Source organism: Corapipo altera, unplaced genomic scaffold (genome assembly GCF_003945725.1).
Source record: "Corapipo altera isolate COAL_440 unplaced genomic scaffold, ASM394572v1 114, whole genome shotgun sequence".
Classification (NCBI taxonomy): domain Eukaryota; kingdom Metazoa; phylum Chordata; class Aves; order Passeriformes; family Pipridae; genus Corapipo; species Corapipo altera.
In genome coordinates, this window is record NW_020885009.1 from 286,505 (window position 1) to 313,997 (window position 27,493).

General features: G+C 37.9%; 1 protein-coding gene across 2 annotated transcripts in view; it reads right to left on the minus strand.

The window, feature by feature from the left end:
- SHANK2 (SH3 and multiple ankyrin repeat domains 2) overlaps window positions 1-27,493 on the minus strand; it is a 324,085-nt gene that overhangs the window by 144,852 nt on the left and 151,740 nt on the right. For both annotated transcript variants that reach the window (XM_027667371.1, XM_027667372.1), the window contains one exon: window positions 3,566-3,641. In XM_027667371.1, the coding sequence (XP_027523172.1) occupies window positions 3,566-3,641 (76 nt within the window). The remainder of the gene's footprint in view (window positions 1-3,565; window positions 3,642-27,493) is intronic.

Sequence of the window (27,493 nt, forward strand, 5' to 3'; positions counted from 1 at the left end):
AAGTAACTGATTTAAGGCCTACAAATAATTTTCTTTGAATTAAAAGTAGTCATGAACTTTAAATAGACTTGAAGAGTATTTATAATACTTTGGAAGCCTTTGCTAGGGAAAGAAGGAATCTTTGCCCATCCCACTTGCCACCTCAGCCTCTAGAGCTTCAGCCTGGGAAAAATATTTAGGGAATGTGTATTTACTCCTGTTTGTCCAACAAGAGCTCCTGTTAGCACAACAAACTTTACCTTCTCTCACATGTTGTCTTTGCAACAGAGCCTATCCTTCCATTCAGCATTTGTCCATCTGCATCAGATTAAAGGAAAATGATTGAACGTGATTATTTCTTACAAGGTTTTAATAAAATAGTAAAGAAATCCATGTAAATAGAAGCAGTAACAGCAGCAAGAGACGTCACTTTTGCATAACAGGATTAATGTCTGCCATCAGCACTTAAAGCAGATAATAAATTGGACCCAGGAGTTTCAAATATTATATCTGTGTGATATTTAATGACTATTTGCACTGGCAAGCAAGTCTCACTGCCTTTCTCCCTATTAGTAAGTATCCTACCCATTTTCCTGAAGTTAACGTATGGATAACCGATCTCTTATGCAAAGCTGGAATAGGGTTTAATGAACCTCCATTACTCAAGCTGCACATTTTCCTAAGGATGAAAAATGCCATGTACAATGTATTTTCCTGCATGTGAATAAGCCCATTAATACAGATTTCTGAACAGAGTGTTTCTACTCAGCAATTTTTTGCCCTTTGGGAGGGAGAAGGAAAAAAAGAAGGGAGCAGGCACTTCCCTTCACTCCCCCACATCATCTCCAGAAAGGAACTGGATCAGCTTTGTTAATACTTTGGATTCAGAGCTGTTCTTAGCACATAGGCAACAACTGCCTTCTGACAAATGTTTATTAAACCTGAGCTGCCAGCCTTAAATCTGTTTTACTGTATTTTCCCCCTACTTTGATGGGAAATGATAACAGAGAAAGTCATCAAAGCAGTACAAATACCAAGAATGCTGTTAGTTTGACACCTTGTTTGCCTCTTAATAACTCCCCTCCTTGAAGAAGCCCATGTGAGGAATTAAATCTCTACATACTCACAAGATATACTAATCTCCAACCAGATTCTGAAATGCAAATTATTTTTCCTCAGCAGCAACACATAAGCACCAGGAAAATTACCATTTAGATGTACAAAAAGCTGATTTGAAGCCTCAGTCAAGTATCTGAGACAAAACTTTGAGTGCTGTTGCAGTTTTAGGACAGAGTCCTCAAACTCTCTTTTTTGTGTGTGTAAGAAAAAAGTATCAGAGTAGCATTCACTTTGTAAAGGATGCAAAAGGAAGTCTAAATTTCACAGCGGTGTAAGTTCAATGACTTGTTAAATCCACTTCAGAGGAACAAGTGTTTTTGTTTCCAGCAATTAATTAGTTTTGGAAACTTAGATACTCAAACCAATTTTTTTATTTTTTCTAGTGTTAGTTGATAAACATTCTAGATGATCACACTTTTCTCTGTTTAAAAGTGTGTCAAGCAAGTCTACCTTTCCACTGTATTTCTTGGAATTTCCCATTAATTCTACCCTCTCAATTTCCACTTTTACTCTTCAAAATGGATCCACTGTGTTTTGGATTCTCTGTGGAACTCAGGATGAGTTCTCATCAAAGCCTTGCTTTACTCACAGTGTGCCGGGAGACTTCTGTTGCTTTCCCTCTCACTGCTCAGACAATTAAAAAATACCAATGCCAGAATCAGGAACAATTGCAGACATATTTCATAAATAATTTATCAATAATAAGGCTGTACAAAACCTCATTTTTTTCTGATAAGCTTTCCTTCTCAGTTGTAGTCCTGAATCAAGTAATGTGAATTTTTTGAGAGCTTTACTGTTGCACTACATAAACCTTAAGGAAAAAAATATAAAAATAAACCACTTTTCCCCCAAACATCTCACACACTTACTATGACTTCCCAAAAGCAGAGTGTGATCCATTCATCCCCAACAGTTCACAGGTTAAAAATACTTGAGCACCACTGAGATGAGGTTCAAGCCCTTGGTTTGAATTTGGCTTTTGGTCTCCTGCTTTCAAAACCACCATTTCAGATGGCATTATTCTCTCCCAAGAATGGACCTGAATTTTCTTGGTAAAAGGACAACAAAAAATCCAAATGCTTTAGAATCAACAGCTCCCTCCCTCCAAACACAAAAAGACAGGAAGGTTTTGATGGAAATGACATTTTCTAATGAAAAAATTCTGTTGTTAGAAAGTAGCAGGAGGTTTCCAAGTGGAATTATTTGGTACCTCTGAGGCAAAACACTGCAGCCACAGCTTCTACTTGTGCAGATACAACCCCATCCATTAACACTGAAACACAGGGACAAGGCTGGGAATTTTATAGAATAATGGTCCCTCAAAGAATCTTGCAAAAAGTCAACTCTGCTGTTACTTATTTCATAGTACAGGCTACCACCTCTTGACAACTTTATCATTATTAGACTTTCCAGTCAATCACTTCGTGTCCAACAGTGCAAAGCTTTGGGAACTCCCCCTCCCACCATTTCACGAAACCTTCCCTCTCCAACCAACATCACAACAGTCAATCAAATCACAACTCAAGGAATTACAGATTTATGTGTTTTTCAAATATTTTTTGGGACATCTTGGGTATCCAAACTACTTCGGCAAACCTGAATGCCCTCCTCTCTTCCCAGATTATTCCACTGGCATAAAAACTACACATGATCCTCAGAACAAGAACTAAGATCACCTAATAAACCCAGCAGTTACCACATTTTCTTTCCTTTTTTTTTCTTTGAATATTGTGCCACCATTGCTTTGCACATTTCAGAATTCTTCTCCTACAATAAAGATGTTTTTCTTGAAAACAAAAAAAAAACCCCCAAGCTGTAATTGGACAATCAGGAGGGAACCATAAGGATTCCAGGATGCCACCAAAATTTTCCCAAGAAGACATCAACAGCCAACTGAAGTTCTCTGTTTTAAAAATCATCCTATCTACAAGGATGTCCTGGATGTCCAAGGTATATGTATGGGGGAGAAGAACCTGCTTAAAAATTATGAATTCTCAGCAGAAACTGCAAATAAATTACCTAGTTTCTAAATGCCTCATTTCTAGCAGTTTCAGGTCTACTTAGATTGTAAAGATATGTTCAGAACAACAAATGACAACATTTTATTTTGGTTTCCTTGTCAGCCAGAACAGATAAAAGGTCTGATCTTGTGAAGAATCCAACAACTTAAGTGGTCCTCTACTGTAGAAGCAGCTGGCACTGCTTCTGTGAAAGGCTGATCTCTCTCACCACTCATGAAACAAAACAGTGACACTCATTAATTCACTACACACTATTACTGCAGACCCATCCCATATGAACAAAGTAAGCTGTTATAAAACCCAATTTTGATGTAGAATGATATCCTAAAAAGCTCTGTTTAATAACCTGTTTCCCTCTTTCCCTTCAAAATCTAAACCAAAAGTAACAATTAAATAAAACCCAGGAAGGTTTTGTAAAGATTGTGACCAAAAGAAAACATTCTTACCCTGAAGCATCAAAGCTGTCATAGGATCCAACTGTGTAGTGTCTAAACAGCTTCTTTGTTCTATCTGTTCGTGTTTCTGCACAAAGAAAAGAGAATTTTAATACTCCTGTATTCCTTTGTCAAATGCTGAAGTATTTGTTTATATTCCCTTGCAGTGAATTAACGTGGTTTCAAGGCATTTTGAAAAAAATTTTGACTTTGGAGATGTTTTTTTATCATATCACACATATCAAGTGAATAAGGAGAACTTCTTGTAGGTCATTTATCATGTCATTCAAGTTTTAAAGTTCCACTCATATTCTCAGAGGCAAAACATTTTAGGACCAATATTTGGTTCTTTTATAGTTTCAGCTAAGACAAAAAGTATAAGAAGAAAGGGCAGGGCAGGGCAGGGCAGGGCAGGGCAGGGCAGGGCAGGGAAGGGAAGGGAAGGGAAGAAAAAAGAAAAAAATCTGGAAAAGTTGGAAAAGTAGCCAAAACAGAAAAATCAGTATTTTTTGCCTAAGCACAGGTTGGTCTTCCAATGCAATCACATTAAGTTTGGCTAAGAGACATCAAAAATCACATGGAAAAGTCACTGGTTTAGCTTGTGACCCTGAAATTCTCATCTGCACAGCTGACGAACTTTCCATGGAAGGACAGCCTGAGTCCATCCAAACAGATTTTATTAGTTCTCCAAGGCAGACAGAGCCCTCAAGGTGCACCATCTCTGTGTCACAGCTTTTAAGGATGTTACAAATTACTGTGAGAGGTAGTGCTGTCAGATGACCAATTCTGCAGAGGGAAAAAGTACATCAGGGCAGGGTAACAGGCTTTAAAACACAGTCAAGGAGCATTTTGCAGAAGCAAGAACTGGGAGGCAGTTCTCGGGTGGACAAAATGCATCTTTCTTTGCTTTAACCAATGCAGCTGACACATAACTGGATCATGCCCCCAGAAGGACTTAAATACAATATATACATAATACAGAGAAATTATGGCTGAAAAAGTTAGAGCTGCCTAAAAGTGTAAGCAAGTTATTTCTTCACAAGAGTGCAAGTAAAGAAGTGCTGAGAAAAAGCAGAAATATTTACATTTATATGAATTTCATGGAGACCAGACAGTCTCTTTCCTACAGGGTGGTCAAAGAAGGAGAAAATTCCTATTATAGTAGGAATCCTACTTGGTAGTTTTGTACAGGCTTATTTTGTCCCTTTCTCACTCACCTACAACCTATAATTTCTGCCAAAGAGGTCTTTTCTTTACCTGAGGTTCCAGCTCCTGCTGCCCTTATTCCCTGTCTTTCTGGGACACCCAAAAGGACACAACTTGCTCCAGGACTCCCCAGGCACATCCCTAGACACAACCGAAGCTCAGTCAGCCTGGAGCTGCAGGGCTGGAGGACACCACCCTGCTTTTCATGGAACAAGACCTGTAAGTGCATGAGCAGCAATGGTACCCAAGGCAGATGCTCACAGAGACTTGGCTTTGAAGCATCTGACTGTATGATTGTAACTCCTAATGTGCTGTGAGGGGTTCAGGAAATCTTACAAGTCATGCCTCTGTTGTTAAGTTCACAAGTTTAGCTTCAAAATCCAATGCCCTGCAGCGACATGGAATAAAGTGATCTGAAGGAATTGCAGTCTATTGAGCAACATTCTTTCTCATACTATTCTAAAAATCAATTAATAGCAAGAGACATAACCAGAAGAAACACAGAAAAATATAAACCTGGATTCCACTTAGAGTGTTCCCCTGGTTCGTTTTCAGAAGTCCCTTATAAATGATTAAAAGAATTAAAGTATGACGAATATTTCGTAAATCTTCAAGCCACTGTTTGAGCCTTAAGGAGCCAGATGTTTCTCCTGTAGAAACTGGTTTCTATAGCACGATATTCCAGTGCTATTAAGGAATACAAAGTGAGTGGGAGGAGCGGAAAGATAGCTTTGTTCAGCTCCTCAGTATTGCAGAGCCACCATCCTTCAGCTGCAGCTTGTACCTGCTCCCCATTTCCCATCCTTTTATTTTCCCCCCTTCTTTGTGTGTAATCATATTCGCTGGGATCATCTGGGAAACCATTAGCCTTCCAAACCCCTGAATTGCAGGCTAAGTGGTATGTTTCCCAGGCTGCTCTCTACTTACTGTCTTCCCCTAACCTCTGACTCAGATTTCAGGCTGTCCTATCACACAGCGTAAGTACTGACAGCCAAAAGCTGGGGGAAGGACCAGGAATCTGCCATCATAATGAACAGGATACTGAAAAACTAGAAAGATTCCAGTCTCTAACTTGACAAAAGAATACTAAGAACCTACAGGCAACTGTCTAATAACTGCTTTTCTGATTTCAAGACATATATAGCATAATAACACTATTTAGGTATATGAGCATCAAAGGGTTAGTTCCAGCTTTCACTGGACTTTTTGCCATTTTTATGCCTCAGATTTTCTGAAGGCCATCACTCTGAGAGCTTCACAACAAATTAGGACCATCCAAGACTAATAACGCTACCATCATTTGAGAAGTCTTTACTTGTAGAATCCTTTGAGGATTTCTTTTTAAACTTGTTTAAGACCAGCAAGAAGATGTGAACAGGAAGATCTAGAAAATCATTATTAAGCAGTGTATTACTGCATTCCTACTGAGAAGAACATCTGCCACCACAGAGGAAAAACTGTTGCATCAAATTGGATCAGTTCAAAAGTTTTTGTAGAATGGAGAACACAATACCAGGGTTTGCAAAAACGGTGCAGTTTCCTCTACATTGACAGAAAGGATTAGTGTATAATTTGAAATTATTATTATTAGTGCATTATTTGAAATTTCTAGATTTCTTGAGAAGCCCACATTTTACCAGAGACAACACCATTGGATTTTTTCCTAATATCTACATCTGGTTAGAAAACTTTGTCTCTACAGACCTTCAGCCATCTCTAGGTTTCAGCAATAGGATATTCCCGTGCAGGAAGTGTCAGGGTAAAAGTTATAGCCAACAACCCAGTTCTCACAGTACTGCAATGCTGTATACAGAGTAAAAACCATGTATGTGAAACACTCCTCAATTTCTCCTAAAACAAGAATGCAAAACAAACAAAAACCTCAAACAAACAAACAAAAACCCTCAAAACAAAATGGGGGGGGAGGGGGGGAAACAACCAAACAAGCAAACCAAAACCAACCCCAAGATGACACCAAACAAAACAAGCTAAGAGGTTTTATTCTCATCAGTTAATATGCCATCCAGGAGCAATGTAAGTCTCGATATGATGAAAGCCATAAAAGAGTCTGCAAGGAACATGGCAATTTTTTCCTGGTCTGTTTTCCACTGAAGCCAATGGAGTTGCAGCAGAAATAAGCTGTGGGCACTGTGCAACAGTGGCAACACAAATAATAAAACTCCAGCTGTTCCTTTATTAGTATCATTTATTGTCACAGACACTTCAGCAAGCAACAGGCTCACACCCTGCCCTTTCAGAATGTAAACTGTTCAAAGAAAACTGAATATCAAGAAGGTGTAATAGGAAAACATTTCTTCCTTTTCCACCTTATAAGAGGTGAGGGCTTTCCTCGACCTACAAATACATATAGGACTTCATGCAGCTTCACAGCGTTAGTCTCAAAACTGACCACAGGACTCCAACAGTGCTTGCAGACATCAAAAGCTGCAAAAATCTCTGACATGGAAAGCAGGAAATAAAATTTGGACTCTAATCCACACAGACAAGCCCACTCTTGCTCTATTTCTTCAGGGATTAACACATAACTACTGTGGGGATGTTACAGCCTGATTACCACATTGACTCTGCTGTTTGTAGTAGATTGCTTACATATTTGATATTGTTTGGAAAATTAAAAAACTAAGGGGGGAAAATCCCAAAGCAACTGTCTTCTTTCCTTTTCCTCTTCCTGCTGCTCCTCACAGGACATTTCAGTGCCGTGTTTCCAAGGAAACTGCACAGGGATGCTCTGCCAGTGGGGATGTTGTCAGAGGCTTGCCAGCACCCTAGGAATGGTTTAGAGTGATCCATAGGATGAACAAAGGAAGTAAAAGAGTAATAGCATAATTTAAGTGTGATACTGGAGAGAAAACAGGGAGCAGCAAGTCCCCTCCAAACATCCGTGATGGGGAAAGTCAGGTTATGATGCTGCTCTGATCTGAGTGTTGCACTTGTTATGCTGGCAGAATTTCAGAAGTGGTTTCAGACTGTTCTAAGCCACTTTCCAGCAAGAAAAAAACTAGGTCTGTACACTAGGAAATGCTTTTGAAACCCTAAACATAGTGAAGAAAATAAATTCAAAAAGTCAAAGCCAGAATCGTTCCCTTTGCTCTTCAGTTGGGCACAGTAAATTCAACATTTTATCACCATCCCAAAACATGCAGTTTTTCTTTCTTCCCTCTTTCCCACTGACAGCTCTGAGACATGTTTCATTAATAAATAGTTACAGATGTTCTTTGATAAAACAGGTTTAGGTACAGCACTCTGCAATACCCAGCAATGAGAGAGGTTAAGACTTTCACTGTACAATTTCTCCTTCCTGTGGGAAAAATGCTTTCCCCAACCATTTATGTTGAGAACTATTATTCAGGAATTATTCAAAGCTGAAGAAAGCAGCCTAAAATTCTTTTTTACTACTAGATACAACAGATAATACAGAAACTTAAGAGAAGTTCATAATTCACTTGTGCACTTGCTGGTCATTATTTAAATATTTGTTTGCAACAAGACAGTGTCCCTATGTTATGTGTTTTTCCTAAAATTGACCCCAATTTGACTCTAAGAAAAAGTATTTGGGATTGAAAACATCACTAAGAAGAGCATATATTTTTCTACCCCAAGTATATTCAAAATATTGCCAAATTATCTCTATTGTAGAAGAAACAACAAACAAAAAGAGGTAGAAGATTTGTTAGCAAAAGTATGTCTCAAAAAAACGAACTTAAAGTGGGTGTTCTTACCCCAAAACTTGCTTAGTGCCTGCTTTTTTTCCATCTGTTAATAAATTAAGCACATCATTGCTTACAAATTAAAGCCCAATGTGTTACTAACAAATCACAGCATAAAAAAAGCGTTGCAAACCTTTGATTTAAATGAGAATATAATATATTGTACATGTGAAATTATATGTTAAGGAAACAAACGTCTCATTTAGGAAGTCAGAAGCTTTTTGTCCCTGAAGACTCACCCTACTCTTTCCTTTGAGTGTTGTAAGTATAACTTTCAGATTTTTAGGGATTTAAATCATTGCTAGTTCAGTGTGTATTTTGCTTTTGAGCAATAAGTGATGTTCATGATAAGAGATACACTATAAACTTTGCTCCAGAAAATGATCAAATTAAAAGATAAAAATAATCTTCATACCAGATGCTGTGAAGTCTCAATAAGCTATTTCACTTATTCCCTTTCCCCCTTTGAAAATGGACATTCATCAAAACTGAATTTTTTATTAAATATGGTACATTGAAATAATGATGTGAGAATTTTTTTCAGGCCTATGATACAATTTTTAACATTATATTGAAGATTTCTTTATTTGAGCAGGCATTTGAGCCACAGAAAAGATGAAGTTCAGGGATCCTCCAAATCAAGCAAAGTTGGACCAAGGATTCTAAAAAGTGTACAAAAAATGTAAATATGGGCTGAAGAAATATAAATGGAAATTTTCTCTATTAACTGTTTGATCACATTGATGCTTCATTTGAAATGATAAACCATGAGGATCAGGAAAAAAGAAATACATGATGAAGGCATTATAAATAGTAAACTAATGAAAACCTTTAATTCAGAGTTCACTTTCTTATAAGTTTGTAGATTAATTTTTTTTTTTAAACCCCAGTGTTCAGTTGACGTGGTGTTCTCAAATAATTTTTCTTTCAGTTAAAGATGGGAAATAGCAGATCTTACACGGTTTTTGAAGGTTTTCAGATTTGAGAACAGGCATAAAAATGTCTCAAGGACAACGCCTTGACTGGAACAGCAAATCCTTGAATGTTCTCCTGCTTTTCTTTTCTTTTTTTTTTCTTTTTTCCCCTTTACTAAACCCTTTTTCCAAAAAAGAAAGGAAGACTGATGTTGATTCCCTCCTTAGAGAAAGATTAGCTGGAATACAGTGAATTAGCTTACCCACAAAGGATGCTGAAAAGGCTGATGAATGTAGTGAATCAGCAATTTTGTTTGGAAGAGAAACCTTAATAACTGAAATATGGGAGTTGGATCTACTGGAGAAGCAGTTATGGAAGAACAGAGATTTTCCATGTCATTAGTTTTCCCTTTAATTTAACAAAAAGCTCATTTATACCTCAAAAAAACTCCAGTAAGCAGTTGTGGAAACATTTTCTTAAAACTGAATAAGGTATCCAGAGTTCAAAAGGGAAAATTAATGTTCTTTTAACAAATTTATCAGCTATTTCTACAATTCTGTGGTTCTGTAGCTCTTCCCTCATTTGCAGAACATTTTCAAAATGTGGGAATGATCACTTGACCTTTCCCTAAGTTCTCCTGCTGTGTTTCTGAAGGTCTTCAGTCCCTCTGCCCCTTATTTCCAACCCATCTGCGGCAGAACAGTGAATCAGCGCAGTGTTGATGCTACCAGGCAGTTTTGTGTCCATGGTCTCAGTTGGCAGAGAGAATTGAACTCCTCAGTGTCTGCTACAGACACAGACACAGCTCTGAGTGATGTCAGCAAAGGAAACTACTTGGGAGAGGAAGGATTTTTTCCCCCTCTTTGCTTTAAGATTTATTTTACAGAGTTTGCTGCTTGTAAAGAGTTGGATGTTGACCTGGGTTGGTAACACACCTCAGATTTTCCAGCAACTGAGCATGGCCTTGGTCTATTTGCACATAATTTGATCATTGCCGAAACATGCAGTTTTTGCAAAACTAGGCCAAAATAAAGCAACTTCAATGCCTTTTGCTTTACTTTTTATTGGAGATCAACAGTCTGCTTCATAAAAACCAGTTCTCAGTGTTGATCCCAAATTGCTCCTGCACAAATAAATAAAGGCATCTAGTTTTTCAAATTTAAGCAGAAAAAGAAGTATTGATGTGTTGCCTGCTGACAAGATCATCTGTTGCAAATACGACTAATCCTGAAGGTCAGGGAGGCTTGTTCAGCTACAAAGCTCAGATGGTGAGACGTTCCAGTTCTTTAGAACTGACTTGTGGTACAAAAGTTTTTAATCATGACACCTTATTTCATATTTTTCATCTTTCCAGCAAATATTGCAAGTATTTCCTACAAATATCAGTGTTCTCACAGGTAACAGCAGCATAATTCAAAATGATGCCATGTAGCAATGGGCAGGAGTGAGGTGAAACTTGGATTAATAGTTTGCTTAATTGTGGGATTTTATTTTTCACACTCAGTAGGTGTTAATTTTGCAGCCCCCAACTTCTGCACATGCTAAACTTTACACAAACAGTAACTTCCAACATTTCAGTCAATGTCAACCACTTTAAGTCAAGAATACACATCTGTGAGCAGCAAGATCCATCTAAAGTCCCAAACCACTACACTACAAACAGAGACAAGACAACAACATGCTTAGAGGTGGTAGCAAAGTTGAGAGAGAATTTGCAGGATTAATTGTTGGAATGTTATCACAGGGTTCAGATTATCCATATTTTTATTTATGGTCCTAAAGAGAAACAAACAAATACATAAACAAACCTCAACCCCTCACCACCCACAAGGAAGAAGTCTGGTTTACCTCCACATCTAACCTAAAAACTTAAAGAAAAAAAATTAAAAAAAAAAAATCGAATGTTTTAAAACTTGACATCTCTCATTAATTTAATATTATTTTTCTTGTAGTTATCACTACTCTGTAAACTTCTAGCTGATTTTGTTAACAGTGTTCAGTCACTTTGACTTAAATTTAGAGAAATTCCTTAAAAATTTTATGATGCAACTCCATTTTCTTCTGTGGCAGGAGCCCCTTGACACAGGTTATTCCTATCTGAGACATGTTTATAACCACACAAAGGCAACCAACTGCTTTGAAGAAGGTCATTGTGCACTCTAAGGTGGAAAGAACAGATGGAGAATTATTTTGGGCTGAGTAAGGAAAAACAGGCCCTGAAAAGCCATTCTTCTATCCCATTTCAAAAATCATTAATTTTCATGTACAGCAAGTTTCAACAAGAGTTATTATGGACTTTCATCATCAACGGTGATACAAATGTTTCCCATCAGTTTCCTCCCTTGCAGAAGCCTCATCCAACTCTAAATCTTTGCCATCTGCATTCAGGATCAACGATCTGTCAAATTCTCCCACTTCAATAATGAATAAAATTTGGAATACATAAGAAGCTGTCATATGCTGTGCATGGGAGAGACGTGGGAACTTCAAGGAACCTCAGGATCTTTTCCACCACAGGACTCCCTGACATACACAGGGGTTTCAAAACTCTTTTTGCCAGGTTGGCACTCAGCTATCAAGTCAAACTACTCCTAGTTCTCCTTTTCTCACCATCAAACAGGCCCCTCCCTGCCCTGAGAGCCCAGGAGAACGCAAGAACAGCATTTGTAATGCTTTCTGTTAAATCAGCCACATGCAGCACTTGTCCCATGCACTGAATTCAATGACCTGGAATACTCAGTTCTCTTGGAATATTTCAGGAACTGTAGTGACAGGACAAGGGAAAATGGCTTCAAACTGAAAGGGAGTAGGTTTAGATGTGATATTGGGAAGAAATTCTTTCCTGTGAGGGTGGTGAGGCCCTGGCACGGGTTGCCCAGAGAAGCTGTGGCTGCCCCATTCCTGGAAGTGTTGAGGGCCAGGAAGTGTTGAGGACCTGAGCAACCTGGGATAGTGGGAGGTGTCCCTGCCCTTGGCAGGGGGGTTGGAATGAGATGAACTTTAAGGTCTTTTCCAACCCAAGCCATTCTATGATTCTGTGAAAAATGTCCCAAAGAATAACTTCCTCACTCTGTCCTGCATTTCTTCTTAACCCTCTTCCAAATTCTTGCCAAAATTAGCCACCCTAACATCAGGTAAAGATAATGTGCATACTTCAGGTATTTAAAAGATGAAGATCATTTACAAGCACAAGATAACACTAAATACAAATCAAGCAAAAAAGACAAAATTTAAGTCTTCACTCAGTATCTTTTTCTTCCTTTGCCTTGATTGTGCATATGGACTTTACAGTCAAAATTTCACTGTGGATAAAACATTCCCAAACCCAACAGGCATACAGAGAATTCCTCCGTAAATTTTACTGTAAGTGCCTCAGGATAATTTATAATTTAATATTATAACTTCAGTCAAAGCTGACATATAGCTGAGGGCAGAATGTTGCTAAGCAATGTTGTACCCAAGTTTACGCAAGACCACGGAGAAGTAGATGAGTGTGGAACAAGGAGATGCAGATATGTTCAGTTCCCTGTTCAACAGGGAAAAATTTCTGCCTTGCCACACTGTTGTGTTGAAAATATAACCCTAAAATACAACACAAAAAAACAACAGTAAAATTACTTAGAAACACCAGGTCACTTTTAAGGAAACAGGAGTACAAAACTTTATTGACTGAACTTGTGAGGCTTTATCAGAACACATAGATATGACTATATGTAGATATTATAATAAAACAAATAATATAATAGATATAAAAATACAAAAATCATATATAGATATAGTTAGAGATCCTTTGTATTGATGACTCTTAAGTAACAAAGGTTTCAGAGTCACTAATTAGTTTCCAAAGAGGAACAGCTACCACATTTGAAATTACCATTTAATCACTAGTTCGAGAGCCTTCTGCTGGATAACCTACACTGAGAACATCCTAATAGTTAGGAAGACTGCAGGATGAAAGGAGACAAATCTGGAAATATTCCTGCTTTTTAAAAAGTATGGAAGGTAGTTGCCCTTACAGCATTGTGTAGACACATAAGGGCAATTACTTTAAGAGAACACATTTGAAAATCTATGTTGCAACCTTAAACACTCCTGAAAATCAGACCAAATTGCTGAGAATGCTGAGAATTGAGTTTTCTTAAGAAAGCACTACAAATCAAATTATTAAAGAGATATTATGTTAGGCAGTGCATACTAAGATTTACCAGATATTGAGAAAAGCCATAGTAGTGAGCAAAGTTTTTAGAAGTACTTTTCCACATATTTTAGTGACTTTTACTGTCATTTAGTAGAGTTCACTATTTTATTTATATAAAACCTTTCCATTTCTGCCACCACCAGTTCAAAAATCAGTCAACCTTCTTTAAAGGTATACAAAAACCCAGTAAAATTAACTCCTTCCTTGGATCCTGACTTTTCAGCCACAGTTTCTAACCTTAAGTTTTATGTGCATCTTCACGAAGAACATCCCAGACATTTCATTTCAAAATGCACTATTTTGACCACATTAAAAAAGTTGGAACTTCTCAAGAAAAGCACGATCTGACAAGTGTTCTAAATCTTTCTACAGAATACTGATGGCAACTATTCTTACTTTTTAGAGAACAGCTACAACAAAATCTCCAGATGGAGCGGACCACAACCGAGGGGTCTTATTTTCCACAAGTTCCAGGTTGAGGCTCAAAGCCCACATCCTTTCAGCTCCACACTGTACCAAGAGGGGTTTTTTTCCCTGCTGCAGGTTTCCATGGAAATGCATCAGTCACTAATCTAAATAAGTGCAGATGAAGGACGCCTGAAAACCTCAAGCAATTACGCATGTCATTAGAGGCAGAGAAATGATTCAACCCAGCTATTAGAAATGTGGCACAGCTATCACTTCTATATTTTGTTGCAGTGTTCCAAAAACAATGCTGCTTTATTTTTTTAAACCCACTCTTTTGCTGCCTATAAGAGGACAAAAAAAAAAAAAAGTGATAAAAATACTTCTCACGTAAAAAGCACACAATGAAGTCAGACCATATCACTTGCAAAGCACAAATGGAATTAATACCACACACTTGTTTTGTCGTGGTACCTGAAAATTTCTCTTTTCATTCCTGGTCAAAGATATTTCACTTTAATCATTTCGATGAGTAATAAAAAAGAGAATATTTTAATCTGCATTAAAGGGCTAATGAGCCTTAAAAATGGGATGTAAATATAATTTCTGATTAATGCAATACTAAATATCCGTGTGTAACATCCATTTGTAACAACATCCATCCCTTTTGAGATACAGGTCAGGTATAGGTGGGCCCCTACTTATCACAGAGTTCTATATCATTAAGGTTGGAAAAGCCCCCTAAGAACAAGTCCAACCATTCCCTCAGCACTGTCAACCCCACCACTAAACCATGTCCCCAAGTGCCAAATCTACATGGCTTTTAAATATCTCCAGGGATGAGGACTCCACCACTTCCCTTGGGCAGCTGTTTCAGTGCCTGACCGCTATTTCAGTGAAGAAATTTTTCCTGATGTCCAACCTGAACCTCCCCTGGCACAATTTGAGGCTGTTTCCTCTTGTTCTGTCCCTTGTTGCCTGGAAGCAGAGACTGATCCCACCTGGCTCCACTCTCCTGTCAGGGAGTTGAAGAGAGCAAGAAGGCCCCCCCTGAGCCTCCTTCTCTCCAGGATGAGCCCCCCGGGCTCCCTCAGCTGCTCCCTGTGACTTTCCCCAGTTCCATTCCTTCTCTGGACTCACTCATTCCCATAGCTGACACCAAGGTACCACTGGAAATAAAGTCCAATTAATTAGATTCAAATTCATAGGATGTAAATAAGAACACTGAAAGATCATACTAAACATCAGCCTGAATATATAGATTATCCTTTATGTTAGCTTTTAGTTTGTTAGTTCTTACAATTACACTTAATGACTTTTCTTCATCTGCTGAAGTCTTCAAAACAGGAGTAGAAAGTAGGTCTTCCTTCTCAAATCTGACAATCTTTTATCTACACCTCAAGCCAGACCCTTTCAAGTTTCATGTTCTCACACCTAGTGGAATCTAGATTAAGAATTAATTTTTAAAGTGACAGTAAAATTCTTATCAAAGTTAAGATTTTAGACTTCTTCTATGACAGAAACTTAAGAAGTTTTATCTGTAACACACTTTGAAACCCTCAGGAAGTCCAATGGCATGAATGGATCACTAGAAAACTACGTGGATTTAAAAAATACAAGAGTAACTTGTCCAGTTCCTACTAAAATCCAGTTTTGCTCCACTGAAGATTAAAGCAAAGAGTGTATTATTATACACAAATTTGGAATAATATTTGAACATGTAATTGTAGGAATACAGAAGAATTAAAAAAAATATAATTTAATTTGAATAATGTCATCAGGGTGAAATTGTCTAAATTTAAGTGAAAGTCATCACTGAAATGATCACAAGGAACAGTAAAAGACAAGCTTATTACTGCAGGTCAACATTCATAAAGTCACTATGACTTTTTAACTCTTCAGGGTATTTCTTTTCAGAACAGCTTTGTGATTTAGACAATGAGGTAACTGAGACACAGGGAGTGCAAACAGCATTCCAGAGACTCCAGTAAATGACAAAGGAAGGCAATAAACCTGTTTTAAAGTCATTCAACTGAAAAGGAACTTTAATTTTATACCTTAATAATAAAAATGTACTTTTGCTGATTGTTACAGAAATGTCAAAACATATTTCTAAGGTGTCCAAAGGTTACAGAAGTAGGAATGGCAACATAAAATTGTTCTGATTTCCAGATGTTTTCTGTAAGTCTGAATGACTAATTCTTGGAAGCAAGTGAATGAATTCTCTTAAGACTTATATATTCTTGAAACTCCATTATGTATCCTGCCTAATGCCTAGAAACTAATAAGAAAAAACTAATTATGTTGCATCTTTTTGCTTATGAGAATTTTAGTTATGAGATTTGTAAAATGTTACAACTGAAAAAACCAAATAGTCTGGGTATATTACTCATGTGGAAAAATAAAATATCCAGGAATTGATTGACAAGAAGAGGTAGGGACAGTCTGGCAGCCTGAGTCCCAGGGAAAGAGAAAGTGCCCATCAGCTGCAGCCCCAAAAGGGAAAAGCTGTAAGTAGAATCAGCCCTGAATCAGAGGGAAATTCCTGGTCCCTCAGCTCTTTTTTACTGTGGCGCAAACCCAAAGAGACAAGTCAGTGCACTGGGCTGACACCTGGAGGGTCCAGAAGACTCCCGCAAAGCATTTAGGGCCAGGAGAGCTTTTCCCTACCAAAATAAAGAGGAAAATAACAGAGAGGTCATTTTGCAGCCTATTAACCTGTGGTTGATGAGCTTCTCTAGAATCAGAATTTATTTCTCTTCCCTCATCTTAAAGAAAAATGATGTAAAAGGCTTGAACCTCCCAATCAAAGTGAAGCTCCCAAAACCACTTTCAAACCTGCAAATGTGAAAATATAGCCTTGACCTAATAAAAACTTTTCTACTGTGGACTTCGTGACCTCTAATGTTTGAATGGAAATAGACAAAGAGAAGTGGAAGAGATTTTGAATTTGTGAACTTTTGTTTTGCAATGGTGTCTCCAACATGGGATGCACTCAATTGAGGTATCTACTTTGTAGGTTTATTCCTTTCCAAAAATGTAATTGAGTGTATTAAACCGACCTGAATTAGCCACCTCTCTTTACTTGATAATCACACTCCCACCTTCTCACCCTGCTCCCTTTCTCTTTATCTCCTTCTCACATATAAATTGCATCTCAGCATATTTAAACCTAATCCTCAAAGAGACCATGAAAATCTAATCCCCCAAATATATAATTCAAAAATCCCAGCTCATTATTTACTCTAATCCTGCACACAGACAGCACAAGGAATAATCACCTAACAGTGATAATGATTTGCACAGCTTGAAGAGTTCTTTTGACACTCAGAATGATGCAACTGGTTAAACAATCATGCTTTAATACATCACTGTGTAATTACTCTTCTAGGGCACTACAAGTTATTGGCACACATCACAATCATTTTAGGAGAGAAAGGACAAATAAATGCTTTTAAATAATCTTCCTCCCCATCACACAACCTGAAGTTGACAACTTGTCACCTCAATGACATTATGATGTCAAAATTGTAAGATAATATTGGTGGAATGAAAAAGCCTAATCTAAAAATGGGTAACAGGGATAAAGCAGCTAAAGGGCGACTTGATATTGGCAGTATGGAATTTATAGTTAAATGTAGGTCCACCAACTTTAAGTGCATTTTGTTTCAGGAAATTATTTGATCAATAATTCAGATTATTCACGACCCTATAATTTTCCACAAATGCTTGGACCTCTGTAGGATTCTTGTGGAAGCTATCACAGGTTCATAGTGATTTTCTTTCTTTTTTTTTTCTAGACCTGATTTCCTTATGCATCTTGTCTTGCAATTGTTAAAATCAATTGAGACAATTCATGTGTTGACAGCACCAGCTCAGCTCCACTGAGGTGTTTTCAGGACTGAGCAGAAGGTGCTCCTCCAAGAAATAAAGTGGGAAAAACATTTATTTTTCAAAGCTTTTTCTCCACAAAATGTCATAAACTGAACTGCTGGTTGTACCTAATGCTGTCTGTAGTTACAAAACACTTAAAATAGGTAGCAACTCAATCTGCCTTCCATCCAGGGATATTCCAGGTAAAGCCAGTAATCCATCATTTCATGTTAGCGGTGTTTACTTTACTAAATACACTTCAAAGATCTGATTTTTTCTCCCCGGATGTTGTGTTGAATGCCATCTGCTTTATTTCTGAAGGAATAAAAGCCATCATACATTTTGCTTTGAGATAAAGAGAAGCAGAATGGTCATTACTTAGCCAAAAATAAAGGAATGAGGAGTCTCCTAAATACATAATTAGAGATTTAATGAAATGGACTTCTTTACCCAAAAAGTCATAAAAGTAGAAATTAGTTGGAGGAAAAAAAAGGCCTCATCAGCTTTGTGAAAAGTACAAAACATAAAGGGGAGAAAAATCCTCTAACATATATATATAGCATATACATACTTGATTTATAAATAAAATACAATTGAAATGTATATTTACAATGGATATCTGGAAAATCCTGGAGAAGACTTAGTAGGCCAAAGTATTTCCTGTCTTACTTTGTTTCTATTTTTAAAAAATACACTTCTGAATCAATTTGATTTCCCTCTGTTATCACAGCTAATAAATACATTTCCAAAGTAAACTTCTATTGAAATTTTAATACTGGAATTTTTATCAAGCTGTCCTCTTCTAGAAGAGGCACTTACTAAAGAGATTTTAGAAAACTAGCAAGTAGGCCTAAATTTTGGCATTTTCCACATCCAGAAGCAACATGAACCACTTGGAATAAGCACCAGCAATTAAAGATGATGAGATCTACTCTCATATACAACTATGTGGAAACAGAATTTAGCTAGAGATTCACTCAGCTCAGCAATTTGTAGCTGCAGCTTGGGACACAATCCCAGAATTTGATTTCTTCCCTTCTCAAAAGCAAGGTCATGGACACTGGGAAGTCCCAAATTATGCCTTTGAACATCAAATATTTCAAAGACATTCGCCAAGATAATAGAAGGCGATTTTGTGTTATTTCTGCTCAGTTAAGCACAGCAGTGATAAGGTTTTATCACACTCCAATCTATTCTATAGTTTCACACCGTAAAAACTTGTGTCACTTTCTTACATATTTTTTTTAAAGTGTTCTGTTGCAGTTATTAATTTGCAGAGTTATTTCCCCACTGTACAACATCCTGTATGGTGATTAAGTACCTATTAGTAATGTATATTTTACCTTGGCATTTAGATTGCATATAAAAAGATTAAAGAACCATCAACCACTCTCTTTTCATGTATTTCTAATTCACTGACTATATTTCCAGTAAATTATGTGAACTGATGGAATCTTCCTATGTGTAAAAACAATATTTATTACTAGTGGGCAAGATTATAAAAAATAACATGTAATTATTTCTGTTAGGCCACTATAACGCAGACAGTATCTGACACAAACATCTAGCCTCTGATCCTGTGGGACGGATTAAGAGGCACAAGTCACTCACCCTGAAGAGGGCTTTTTGTATGATATGATTTACTTTTTTAGGGGTATTGATCACAAGTTTAAGGAACTTAGGTAAATATTCCCATAGTGTATACATTTTTCCTTCCCTATTTCCTGTATTCCTTAATGATCTGTAATATCACAACAGTTGCAGGTTTTTTCAATGAGAAACCAGATATTCCTTTCCTTGGTGCCTACTCGCAGCTGAAGAAAATAGGAAATAGCAGATTCTACTGAAGGAGCTGGTAAAATCAGAACTTAAGGAAAAAAAAGGATGTGTATTTACTGCAAGTGCTTCACAGGGCACAAAAGTTTTCTCTGCTTATCTCTTCCATGATTTATCACCCATGTGCCATCTACATCTGGGTAAAACCAAATAATCCCCAACACATTCCCCCAACATGAAGTATGGAAAACAACTGCAGCAATATGCAGACAGTGGATGAAGAAACCATAGTCCATGTGAATTTTCACTTTTATGCCACCCCCATGGTCTCCCTTTAACACTCATTTCCCTCACGCATCATCCAGAGACCCTTTGGTCTCATTTTCAGTGACCTTGAGACAATATTTGTATTTTTGCCACAATTTTTCCCCATGCTCTACAACTGGCCAAACAAGTTCAGGTCACTGCCAAACCTTCCCAAATGTTGTCAAAATCTCCCTTCAACCCGAGCTTCCCATGTGTCCACCAACACTATTTCAACAGCTTAAGCAAGTTATCAGAGCTTTTTGCCTCTAACACCCACATGTTCTGTGTTACAAGAAAATAAGCAGCTCCTTTGGCTTTATTTTAAGCTGTCTATTTTATGAGAGAACTTTCACACAGAGGAGGAGTGATTGTAGACTGCTTGAATGGGACTGGGAGTGAAGCAAGCACACAGTGGGATGAAGGCAATATGAATTATATTTACCATGTTTAGAACTTCTGCTGGTTTGGCAGAAAAAGCCAAAGCTTTGGCTTATTTTCTTTTAAATGAATGTGGTTTTGTGTTATTAGTTTTCAAACAGTTTGCACACTGCTGAGGTTACCAATCTATCTTGTAGGTAAGATAAAAAACAGTATCTATTCTCTCCCATAGCAACCAAGACTGAAGCAAAGAGAGGTCTCTCGTGTGCTGATTATGAGGAAACAATTTGTTTGATAGATACTACAGCAACATGGATTCAAATCCATGACAAACCACCTTTGCCACGGGTGGAAAGGGAAACAGGCAGCTGATACAACATATAAAGGATTTAACTTCTTTGGGAAGAGTGCAAGAGCTGTTCAGCAGCACAGGCCTTTTACTGGAGAGAGAACACTGATTCCTGTTCCAAGGATTATACTATAAAAAATTTAGATGAAAACACTGAGAGTTTCCTTGTCTGTGAAACAAGAAAAAAAAAAAAAGAAAAACAAAACAAAAGCTATGGCCACACAGACAAGATTTTTGGAGAATAAGTCTGCAGGAGGAGCCTAAAGATCTGAACAGAAAGATGGGACAGAAGAGTTAAGGAGAGCTAGAGACAGACAGGAGGCATTGTGCCTTTGGACCAAAGCAGAGAAATGGGAAGAGCTACAGGAAATAGCAGAATGCCAAGCACTGACCTATTAGAACTATTATAGTCATGTCCAGGAAGAATTTGTCTTCAGAGAAGGGTTAGGAATTAAGCTCAAATACTGAGAAACTAGGAAGGAAAACTATTGAAACTCACCTCATTTTTTTCATTTTTTTAGAACACAGCTCCTCAAATACATTTAGAGGGTTATTATCTTATTTTTACAAAACAGCTCAAGATAAAAAATAGAAACCATCAATAGCTACGAGGATTCTAAATAACACATGCAAGATCTATTGACTTCAGATGACATGAAAATGTTTAACAAACACTTTATTGAATTCAAATCCCAGTCCCTTATACTCACACTGTTTCTTCTTTGGCTTAAGAGGACTGCCACCTACTGAGTTACCCTCACCTTCATCTGTTACTGGGAAAGAAATTCACATTACCTTCAAATAATGAGATTTTGGATAACAGCTGTTATTGATACATAAAGATGTAGAAAGGTATCTAAATTTGTATGGATTAGAGTGCTGGACATAATTTTTCTTTGCTGCAGAAGTTGTTTTGGCATTTGGTTCAAAACTATAAAGTTCCTCAGTTGTTATGAGGGCACCTGAGAGACTGGCACAGAGAGAGACAGCAAATTAATAATCTTCAATCTGAAACAAGCTGGAGACCCAGAATCTCACCAGTTATACTGCAAAATTCAGATAGTGCAGCCAGCATGAAAAGCAGAGTGTTCTACCTTTGCAAGCCCTTTCCTCAGTGCCAGTGAGGCAATAAAACTATCTGGCAAAGCAACCCCAAGCGCTGCCTGCAATAAAAACCACTTTACTCCACAGCACAGTGTTTACAGCCACTTGAGATACTTCATCTCTCATTCTGAATTAGAAAAAAATTGATGAGTCAGACCTGAAACACGGAGAAGGAATAAATGATGACTGCTTTTACTCATCCCAAAATATGCCACTGACTGAGGGGAAGGCAACTGCTGTGCAGTCAGTTAGTTCTTAGGGCTTTTACTAGACCAGTATGTGTGGGATTGTTCCGTAAGTTCTGCAGCTTTGTGATAGTTTTGCTGCAGGTTTTATCAAGAAGTGGTCCTCAGGCCTAAGTGGAATTTCTGATGGGCTGCTGAGAGTCTGGTTATCATCACAGTCTACACACACCTTTTGCAACCCTAGGAGAGACAATATGAGTAAGCACTTCCACTCATCCTCTGATTACCAGAGTTTTCTTGCCGTTTTGCTCCACAGAGAGCTGCTCTTGGTGACTGGTTGTTTCAGTTTGAAGTGCTTTGAAGATGTGTCCTTTATCTGGAACATTTCCTAGTGACTGATTATGGTCTCCAAGAAGTGTGGACATAACACATGACAGATTTCTTAGATCTGCATTAATCTATAATATAAAAACATATTTCCATAGATAACACCTTGAAAAGTATTCAAAACCATTTTCACATTATTATTAGAATTCAAGATAAACTATACTGCTTAGAAAGTGCAGCCTCTGAAATAACAAAACAGAGTAAAATGTTTCCTTCTCCCTGTCTCCTACTGCCCTGACATGTCCTTTCCTAAGTTTTTATACTCAAGCAGAAGTAACAATGAACTGAAATGTGGTTGAATACAAATTAAACATTTGAGATGATTTTCCCCTCAATTCGGTACCCAAAGATGCCATCTAGTGATCATCTGCCAAACACCAGAACTGCTCCCAACAATGCAGGTCAGACAGCATATTACACATTAACTAGGATTTGCATCTTCCCTTTATTATTCTCTGTGTGTGTGTTTGTGAGAAACAGAAAGGGTAAGTTCTTAACCAGATTATTTTTATTCAAGGACATCTGACATCCCTCAGCACATTTGTCACTTCCTCCATGCTCCAACTACTTCATCCGGAAAGTGGCTTCTGTCTCCCAGAACGTTTTTAGGATAATTGTCTCCGTCTGCATCTACAAACAGATGAACACTGAGACATTTATGGTCTCACAAAATTTCTAAACAGGAAATATCCTATTGGCTTTGCTACCCAAATCCCACATACAAAGCTGAAAGAACCATTTCAGCACCTCTTGTTTCATAAGAGCATATTTTGTGAAGACTGTAATACTTCAGTAGTTTGGCACTTCCCTTTCCTTCCCTCCTTTAGGAGACTGGGATTGTGTCCTGCTGTGTGGCTAATGCTCAGAATAATAGTATAAAGTGTACTATACAAAAATATCGGAAGCATGCTGATAAATAAAATGAGTTCAGGAAAACAGAATAGCTTCTGCTGACTATTACCAGAATTTTCCTATTTTAAAATACTCCTTTGTTTTGCCATTGGTTTTATACTAATATTGGATAACAGATTTGGCTTCTGATTAACAGGTTAATTCTTACAATGCTCTTTTTCAGATTAATTTTGACTTTACTTGTAAAAAAGTGATCTTTGGATAGCAGGTACAGGAGGGGAGGGGAGCACTGGCTTCAGTAGCTCTCGGAACACAGGCTGGGCTAGTAGGATGCTAATCACAAACAAACAGTAAATGTAGAACCAAGTCACATTCAGCTGTCATAGAAAAACTTCACTAGGGATGGCTCTTTGGAAAACGTGAGGAAGGTCATGTTCTATATTCAGTTTGATAGCAAAGAGAAACTCCTGCAAAGTCCTCACACTCTTGATGAAATTGTCTATTAGGAAATATAAGAAAAGCCTTTTGCACAGTATCAGAATAGATCCAGAACACGTATAATTAAAGCTATAACACCTGACAGACTTAAAGAACAGTGTTGTTATCAATTCTTTTCATTCCTAGATAAACACCTTATGGAAAATATGACTATTGACACAGGGATTTACCTTCCTCTGTATAGATACATTATAAAGCACCAGTAAAAAAAAGTACCTGAATGAAAGATAATTAAAATAACAAACAAAACACCAACAAGAACTGCAGTGTTCTTTGGGTAACAGTTGTAAGGGCTGATATGAGAGGGTTCGGGAGAAAGAAGCAGCTTCTCAAGCCCATTTTTTTGGAATAAGCACAATGGTGACCTTATGTGGAGCCCAAAGAGAATTTAAACAAGGGGCACAGAGGAGTTGCACACACACACAAAGCATCCAGAAATTAAATCAGAGAATGAAATTCAAGCTTTTATTGTATCTTCTTAAAATTCTGCTGCTGTAGGTAAAGGTAATTGATTTTCTGCAAGGAAAAGATGCAATCAACACATTAAGAATGTAGGAAGGCTTTTGAATATTGATATCCCAGACAGAGATACCAGAACAGTCAGAGTTATTGAGAAATAAGTTCCTAAACAGATGCTTCACATTTTAGTATATTAATGGAATTAATTGATTTTTGCAATACAATATTTTAACTTCATAGAATCATATAATCAACCGGGTTGGAAAAGACCTCCAAGATCATCAAGTCCAGCCCTTTATCCAACCCTGCCATGGTTACCAGACCATGGCACTGATGCCACATCCAGTCTCATCTTAAAATCCTCCAGGGACAGTGGGAGCCTTGATTTAAATATTATCATTGAATCATTAAATAAGCTTGTTGAATGCATACAATAACAATTCAAAGTATGTTCCTGTTTCTGAGATGTTGAAAAATGTTGAGCATTAGGACATACATTATGTATGTCTGTAAGATAGCCTATAGTGTATTCTTTTCCTTTTTGTACTTTAGAATAGTTCACCAAGAAAATCAGGGGAGAAACCTCCAAAAATTTCTCAATTTTGAGTCCTGATTAAGAACAAGGAAGAGAAAAATCAACACAAATCATTGGTGCATTCATATTCACCTAAAAGTAAGTTTGACCATACAAGCAAAATTGCAAAGTCGCTAGTAAAACCTGATTTAGGGCATCAAAAACAAGTGGTATATATGGTATGTACATGTTTCATAGGAGGGAAAATCACAATGTTATATTGTGCAGGTTTAGAAAAAACTTTTAAGATGTATTTTTGTAAGCTAAAGTCTTTCCTTAAAAACAAACAACTTTAACAGTAGCATACATTCAAAATTAAAGCCTTAAAAATATTTTTATTAGAAATGATACAATCTTTAAGTGTCCTAATGTTTAGTATCAGCCATATTCCAAGAAAAATGCTGTTTAGCTCCAGAAAAATCAGTTTCCAGTAAATATAAGTCTCTTACATTTGTGAATAGCAATAATGTTAAATCATAACAATTCATACATGTTTGCAAAAACATTAAAGCTACTCTTTCATGTTTCGGGGGACGGGGTGAAGTGGGTTTCTCATTTTCATGCTCCTTTAAAGGACCTACTTGCAACTTTTGCCTTAAAGCTTGTCTATAAGAGGCTACTTGGGCAAAATTAATTTCAGCTCAAGGCATAAAGTTAGAATGGATTAAAACAATTTTAAATCAGAATGACAGGCATTAGGGCAATTTAAATTCACACCTGCAGTTCAAACTACTTTTCATGATACTCACAATGTTTTTGTGCTCAAATATTCTTTGTTATTCTAGTCTGTGTCTTCCAAGATGAAGTGAAATCTGGGTGAGGACAGGGCTGGATGTGGGCATGCCAGACTGGGAATTAAGTAATATTCAGGCAATAATAATTCCCAGTTTATTTATTTTCATTAAAAACCATTAGTTGTTTAACAGGCTATTGTGGTTAGATGCTTTCTCTGGGCTTTGACATGGTAGTTGAAAGTCAAACCCTAAATCTGCCACTTAGTGACAGGTTGCATCAGTCAGAGTCTGCATTATAAGAGGTTTTTCTAGGGTTAATCTGCAAGTTCTGGTTTAAAAACCAAAGCAACTGCTGCTCTCCCAAATGCTTCCCAAAACAAGACTCCAGCAATCCGGGATAAATGGTATTTTAAGCCATTTCAGTATCCAAGTAAGCTGTTTGACCTATCTGAAACATGAGGATTATTAAGGGAAAATCCTCGTCAGGGGTGCATCTTCTTAGAAAGCTCAGATCCTCTTCCCTGTGTGCATGAGACTACCTGTGATACCACCAGTGACTATTTTCTTCCTATTCTCCCAACATCTTGGCCACAGAATTGATGGGAGCAGCCTGTTGCACACAGGAGGCTGAGACATTAACTCACCAGGGAGTTTTAAACTGGAGTTCAAATATGCTGCCTTCTATAAGGGAAATTTCATTGAGTTAACTCAAAGCAAATAGCGGTAGCATGACAAAAGTAAAAAAAAAAAAAAGGCTAGATGTAGCTTTCCATAAAAATTACTGGCACAGTTGCTGTGACACAGTTTACTGAGCTGACGGTTAATCTTGCACCACTGTTGATACAACTTGTGCATTAAGCAAGGCTGGAGTAAATGTGTGAAGCAAACAAGTACTTCTCCCTCAGAGCAGTCCCCAGAACTGTGTAATGCATCAAAAAACCCTCATTACACTACCAAAAATCAGATTTTTGTGCATGTCTGCCCTGTTCCTCCTGTATATTCTTACCTTGAATACACAGAACTGTCTGGAATTTTAGAGAGTGCAAGTTTCCTCCTTTGCCCTCTCCAAATCCATATGACAGTGACACAGGAAGGAAGAGACCTAGACACAGAGTCATTAGCAGGAGAGAGCTCAGCCTAATTTAACCTAGGAAGGTGTTAGTCCCAGATATTCCCTGGTGCACCAAACAGCAGTGGCTATGGATTCAATAAGAATGCAAATGGACCTGACCACTGAACCAGGAAAACACCTTCCAGAGATATACTTTTAGAGCAAAAACTCTGTAATTCCTCGTATCTTCCCAAAGGAGGATGGTGCCACCGCAAGATGACAGCCTGTCCTCAGCTGCATTTCTGTTTGCATCTGCACTGCCCTGGAGCCCCTTCCTGCTCACATCTCCATCCATGCTGAATTAGTGCTTTCAGCTCCATACAAACGGCCCCAGCCACTGCCAAAACAAGGATAAGGGCACATTTCTTCCCTTACTTCCCCTCTTCCCACTTGTCTTTGGAAGCTCCTTGCTTTCTTTGGAGAGGGGTCTTGCCATCAGTCGAGGCCCATGACCCCAACCCCTCACAGGCCCCAGAACACTGTGCCATCGCTCCACCCTGCACAGCTCCACCCTGCACCTCCACTTCCTCCACCTCCCCCACTTCCCTCTTCCAAGGTTCTCAGCCCACACGTTCATCACTTCATTTTTGTCCAAACATTCCTCCAGGCACCCTAGGAAGAGGGAAGCTGGAGCAATAGCCTGGGTTCCTGTGAGGTGGCAGCCAACAAAACAACCTCCCCCCTCACATGTCTCCCTCTGCATCCCAGGATTCCATCAGCACAAGTCCTCACCATGCCATGGGTCTGTTGATCCTCTACATCCTTCAGCTTTCCACTTCATTTATCAAGCACTAGAGTCCATTCCCAAACAAATAAATATGCTTTGATGCTTCCACAGGAAAGCATATGTGTGTGTTTTCCCCTTGGTATAACCTATAGGGAGATTATAGGGAGATTATCAC